The sequence below is a fragment of the Pristis pectinata genome, chromosome 3 (assembly GCF_009764475.1).
Source record: "Pristis pectinata isolate sPriPec2 chromosome 3, sPriPec2.1.pri, whole genome shotgun sequence".
Classification (NCBI taxonomy): Eukaryota; Metazoa; Chordata; class Chondrichthyes; order Rhinopristiformes; family Pristidae; genus Pristis; species Pristis pectinata.
Genome location: NC_067407.1, coordinates 8,936,169 through 8,942,168, shown reverse-complemented (window position 1 = coordinate 8,942,168; position 6,000 = coordinate 8,936,169). Strand labels below are relative to the sequence as shown.

Sequence of the window (6,000 nt, the reverse complement as noted above, 5' to 3'; positions counted from 1 at the left end):
GTGGAGGCTTGGTGCCGGCTTGCCTGGAGGGAGCATGCGCCGTGGAGGCTTGGTGCCGGCTTGCCTGGAGGGAGCATGCGCCGTGGAGGCTTGGTGCCGGCTTGCATGGAGGGAGCATGCGCCGTTGAGGCTTGGTGCCGGCTTGCCTAGCCCGAACATGCGCGGTGGGGAGCCCCACCCCTTGAGGCTCCCCGCCCCACCCTCCGGCGTGACCGGTCGGACTGCGCAGGCGCGTTACCTGGGCGGTTGGAGGTATCGGTAACGGCCGAGGAGGCGCCGCCGCCGCTGCTGCTGCGCTGAGGGAAAATGCCGCTGGGTCTGAAGGGCAGGTGGAAGCACAAGTCGCGGGATAGCACCACCTTGGTGGAGAATGAAGGGGGCCCGGGTTGGAGGGGCGGCGGGACCGGGGCGTCCTCTCCCGGCGCGGCCGGCGGAGCCGGGCTGCCCGCGCCGCCGCCTCACGCCCGGCCCAAGCTGGTCTTCCACACGCAGCTGGCGCACGGCAGCCCCACCGGCCGCATCGAGGGCTTCTCCAACGTCCGGGAGCTCTACGCCAAGATCGCCGAGGTGTTCGCCATCCCCGCCTCCGAGGTGAGCGGCTGCTGGGCCAGCGGCGCTGCCCGGGCGCTGGGGGGGAGGAGGCCTCACCACCCCGACCCTATTCCCCCCTCTCCTCCCTCCCCCTCTCCCTCCCCCCCTCCCCCCCTCCCCTCTCCCTCCCCCCCTCCCCCCGCTTCCCTCTCCCTCCCCCCCCTCCCCCCCTCCCCCCCTCCCCCTCTCCCCCCTCTCCCCCCTCTCCCCCTCTCCCCCCTCCCCCTCTCTCCCCCCTCCCCCCCCTCCATCCCCCCTCCCCCCTCTCCCCCCTACCCCCCCCTCCCCCCCCCCCTCCCCCCTCCCTCCCCCCCTCCCTCCCCCCCTCCCTCCCTCCCTCCCTCCTCCCTCCCTCCTCCCCCCTCCCTCCCCCCTCCCTCCCCCCCTCCCTCCCCCTCCCTCCCCCCCTCTCCCCCCTCCCCTCCCCCCCCTCTCCCTCCCCCCCCTCTCCCTCCCCCCCTCCCCCCTCCCTCCCCCCTCCCCCTCCCTCTCCCTCCCCCCCCTCCCCCTCCCTCCCCCCCCGATTACCCTCCGCCCCATTGGCCGCCCCTTCATTGGCCCCCCACCACCCCACCTCTCCCCCTTTCAGATTGACTCCAACCTTTCTTTACACTGTGATGGGGTCCTTTTTATTTTATTCCACCCCTTCCTTTGCTCATTCCAAATGGAATCCTCCATCCCTTTGCCCCCTTTCCAATTGGACATCTACTTTTCCCCCTCTCAGGGCCACTCCTGCCTCCTTTCGTTTCCTCTTCCCATTAATTGCTGCTCTCCTTAACTTTCTCCCTCATCAATTAGCTCTGCTGTTATTGTTCCATCCGTCCCTGCTCATCCATTGCCTTCTCTTTCTCTTCCCAACCCCACTGCCCCTCATCACCCGGTATACAGGGGATTGGCAGTTACCTGACAAATTGTGTTTCTCCAAACATTGATGCTCCTGCTTTGATATTTTGATATTTCATTTGGTTTGTTGGAGAACTTCTATAGTTATCATGTGGGTTTGATGCCATTCGCTGTAATACATCTTTTTTTCACAGTAGAACATAGAACATTACAGCACAATACAGGCCCTTTGGCCCATGAAGTTGTGCCAACATTTTATCCTGCTCTATGGTAGATACACTTATGTTTGTTCCAGACACTGATTCATTCTTACAATTTTGGAATCAGTTTGTTATCCTGACATATGATATGACACTTATTGTTTTGTGGCTAGCAGTATAGGACAAAGACACAAAAATTACCACAAATTACAAAATAAATAATGCAAAAAGAAAAGGAATAATGAGGTAGTGTTCATGGGTTTGTGGACCGTTCAGAAATCTGATTGCAGAGGGGAAGAAACTGTTCCTAAATCATTGAGCGTGGGTCTTCAGGCTCCTGTACCTGCTCCCCGATGGTAGTAACGAGAAGAGGGCATGTCCCGGATGGTGAGGGTCCTTGATGATGGATGCTGCCACCTTGAGGCACTGCATCTTGAAGATGTCCTCGATGGTCGGGAGGATTATGCCTGCGATGGAGCTGGCTGAGTTTACAACCCTCTGCAGCCTCTTGCGATTCTGTGCATTGGAGCCTCCATACCAGGCGGTGATGCAACCAGTCAGAATGCTCTCCACTGTACATCTATAGAAATTTGGAAGAGTCTTTGGTGACATACCAAATCTCCTCAAGTCCTACCAAAGTAGAGCCACTAGCGTGCCTTCTTTGTGATTGCATCAAAATGTTGTGCCCAGGATAGATCTCTGAGATGTTGACGCCCAGGAACTTGAAGCTGCTGACCTGTCAATTAGGACTGGTGTGTGTTCTCCCGACTTCCCCTTCCTAAAGTCCACAATCATTTCCTTGGTCTTGCTAAGATTGTTGTTGCGATACCACTTAACCAACCAATCTGTCTCGTTCCTATATGCCTCTTTGTCGCCATCTGAGATTTTACCAGTAACCGTGATGTTATTTGTGAATTTATAGATGCTGTTTGAGTTGTGCTTAGCCACACAGTCATGAGAGTATAGAGAGTAGAGCAGTGGGCTAAGCACACATCCAATAATCACTTGTTTTTTTTACCTGAACAGTTGCCAGTAGAAAATTCAATAGTGACTTGTAAAAGAGACTATTATGGTATATTTCATGTCCCTTTAAGGGCATTACACACTTCAGAGCAAGTGAAGTAATCACTGCTGTAATAGAGGAAGTACAGCCGCAATTTTCCATGCAGCAAGCTCATAAACAGCAGTGTGATAATGACATGTAAATATTGACAAGGTCATTATGGATAATTACCTTGTTGTTCCTAGACGTTGTACCTAAAGGGCAGGCAGGGCCTAGAAATCTTATCAGGAAGTTGGGACCTTTGTGCAACACTCGCTCAGTACTACACAGGTGATACACTATATTTTTGTGCACATTATGGAATGTGATGCTTGGAATTGAATTTGATGAAGGCTTGAATGGGGACTAGTTAGAGCTTGAGAGAAAGAGCAGGCAGGCTAAATTTGCCAGCTAACTTGCAAAAAGATGTAAAGGCAAGATGAGCTGAAAACCTTTGGTGCTGAGACATTAATGTTAAGTTTATGGCTGACACAATTTACACTATCGCTGACATTCAGCAATAACTAGCGTTTGTATAATGGAGTGAAATAAAATGTTTGCTTTGATAGATAATCAAATACTTTTGAAATGTAATAGCCATTATACTTCAAATTCTCACGGCAATCATTAAAACTTGTACCTTTTAAGTGGCAGAAAATTGGAACACAAAGTGCAAATGCCGGCTATGTGAAACAAAAACAGAGTATTGGAAATGCCAACAGGTCAGGCAGCATCCATGGAGTAAACAGTTGACATTTTGGTTCATCAGAACTGGATGAATGAAAGGACGAGAATGTTTAAAGCTGCAGAGGGGGTTGGGTGAAGGGAAGAGGGGATGGCTAAAGTTGTCAAGGTAACGGTTAATTAAAGAACAAATAGAACACGAGTTGAAACAAAGGTATAGCTGTGGGTAAAAAGGTAGTTTACAAGAAATGGTTAAACTCTGTATTATGTCCAGAGGGTTGTAATGTCCCTAGTTGGGACATGAGATGCTGATCCTCGAGCTTACCTGGGCATCATTGGAGCGTGAAAACAGAAGTTAGAGTGGAAGTGAGATGGAGAATGTGACAGGTGATGGGAAACTCAGATGCCCTTATGGACTGAACTTGGTTGCAAAGAAGTCACCCAATCTGTGTTTGGTTTTTCTGATCTACAGATTACATTGTGAGTGTTAAATGCAATATGCTAAATTGGAGGAAGTATAAGTGAATTGCTTTTTCTTCTGAAAGGACTTTTTGAGCCCTGCATCATGGAAAGGGAAGTGGTAAAAAGGCAGGTGTTACATGAGAGAGTGCACTGAGAAGGGGGGTGGTTGGAGACGTAGCTTGGCACCATGCGCATTCCATTTCTACACCTTTGGCTTGGAGAGTGTGTGGAGTTGAAGGAGTTGTTCATTATAAGAACAAGTTCAGTCAGGCAGTGGAATGAGATAAAGCTTAATTCCTTCCACACCTCCTCCACACTCCAGGATGATCTGAGGTCCTTTCTGTCTATACAGAGATAAACAGAAAATGCTGGAAAGCAGATCTGGCTGCATCTATGGGAAGAGAAACAGAGTTAATATTTCAGGTTGAAGACCCTTCATCAGAATTTTTGACATGAATCATTAACTCTGTTTCTCCCTTCCCCCAACTTTTTATACCGGCTATCTCCCCTCTTTCTTTCTAGTACTGATGAAGGGTTTTGACCGGAAACGTGGACTGTCCATTTCCCTCTGTAAATGCTGCCTGACCTGCTGAGTTTCTTCAGCATTTTTTACATTGCTCTGTTTCTCTTCCCACAGATGTGGCTTGACCTGAGAATTTCCAGCATTTTCTGCTCATGTTTTAGATTTCCAGCATCTCCAGTCTTTTTGATTTTTCACAATGGGAAGAGATGATAGAAAGAGATTGTTTGGGTCAGTATTCAAGAGAGAAGGGACCTCAGGACTATCCTGGAGTGCGGTGGAGGTATGGAAGGATTTAATGTCATTGTGAAGATGAGCCTTTTGGACCTAGAAACTGGAAACTGTCTAAGTGGTGGAGGGTATCTGAGGTATCACGGAGGTAAATGGGTAGGGATGTAAAAAGATATAAGTTTTGTGGGTTTTTAAATGGCTTTGCTTGAGGAGTAACTATTCCATAGGATAGTGGAAAAATTTTCTGGTTCCTGTGCAGACTACTGTAATGGGATCTTTATATCCATCTTGAAGCATGAAAGGGACATCTTGCCTGAAAGACACCTTTTGGTCCATTGAGTCTGTCCCTATTGTATGAAAGAGCAATCCAACTGACCCCACTCCTCCATTGTCTCCCCATAACCCTGCAAATTTTTTCCTTTCAGATGTTTATCCAGCTCTCTCTTGAATGTTACAATTAAATACATCTCCACTGCTACCCTAGCAGTGCATTTCACATCTGAGCTACTCTGATTGTTGGTTTGATAGACGAGTTAGCAATAATGCCACCCAGCGACACTTACTCACTAATACTATATCTGGTCCAGGGTCTGAACTCAGTACAGCCATGATCTAGTCATGGACAGACGAGTTGAATGCCGAAGCAGAACTGAGTCTTTGGCCTTCTCCGATAAGTGTGGCATCAAGGAGACTCTGAAGGGCCCTAGATCTGAAATGTTAACCATTTATCTTATCACAGATACTGCCTGACCTGCAGAAATTTTATGGTATTTTCTGCTCTTTTATTCCAGTTTTCCAGCATTTGCAGGTTTTCTTTTGATTTCTTCGAGGAGACTTGTATGCTGAGTGTTAATGGTCACGTATGTTTTGTTAGAGATCGTCATTCCCCATGACATCAGTGATCTGTGGAGAATTCCATTGATCCAGCCATTTTCAGCTTCTAACCTCTGTAATGGTGCTGTTGCTAATGGTATTTGGCTCCATTGGACTTTTATTTTAGCTCTGGCAAGGACTGCAAGACAGGTATTTTAATGTAAATAATAAACTTGAACTTATGTACATAATATCTCAAAGTACTTTGCATCCAGTTGAAGTTGGAATCATTGTTTTGTAGGCAAATAAAAAACGCCAGTGGAATAAATTACGAGCTTATGATTTGATGGCATTATTTACAGAGAAATTAACCCATCAAGCTTAATGACCAAATGACCATACTGCTGCAAGTAATTGTAGTTGATTAAATACACTTAATTTATGTGTAACTATCCTCCACACAGATTTTTCTGGAGAAATTACCCTGCGTTTATTGGAAAAAGTTGCTCTAGGTTGTGTTCCCCAGCACTTTAAATAGATTAACTTTCTGAGTAATTTTGCTTGTCAGGCAAAAATGTATTTGTAATGCTCTTACTGCACACATTCACTGAAGC

General features: G+C 47.9%; 1 protein-coding gene across 1 annotated transcript in view; it reads left to right on the top strand.

Annotated features, from left to right (window-relative positions):
* Positions 1 to 234: 234 nt before the first annotated feature.
* gipc2 (GIPC PDZ domain containing family, member 2) overlaps positions 235 to 6,000 on the top strand; it is a 57,876-nt gene continuing 52,110 nt past the window's right edge. Inside the window, 1 exon segment of the mRNA XM_052012539.1 lies at positions 235 to 591. Within this exon segment, the coding sequence (XP_051868499.1) occupies positions 307 to 591 (285 nt within the window). The 5' untranslated portion in view covers positions 235 to 306.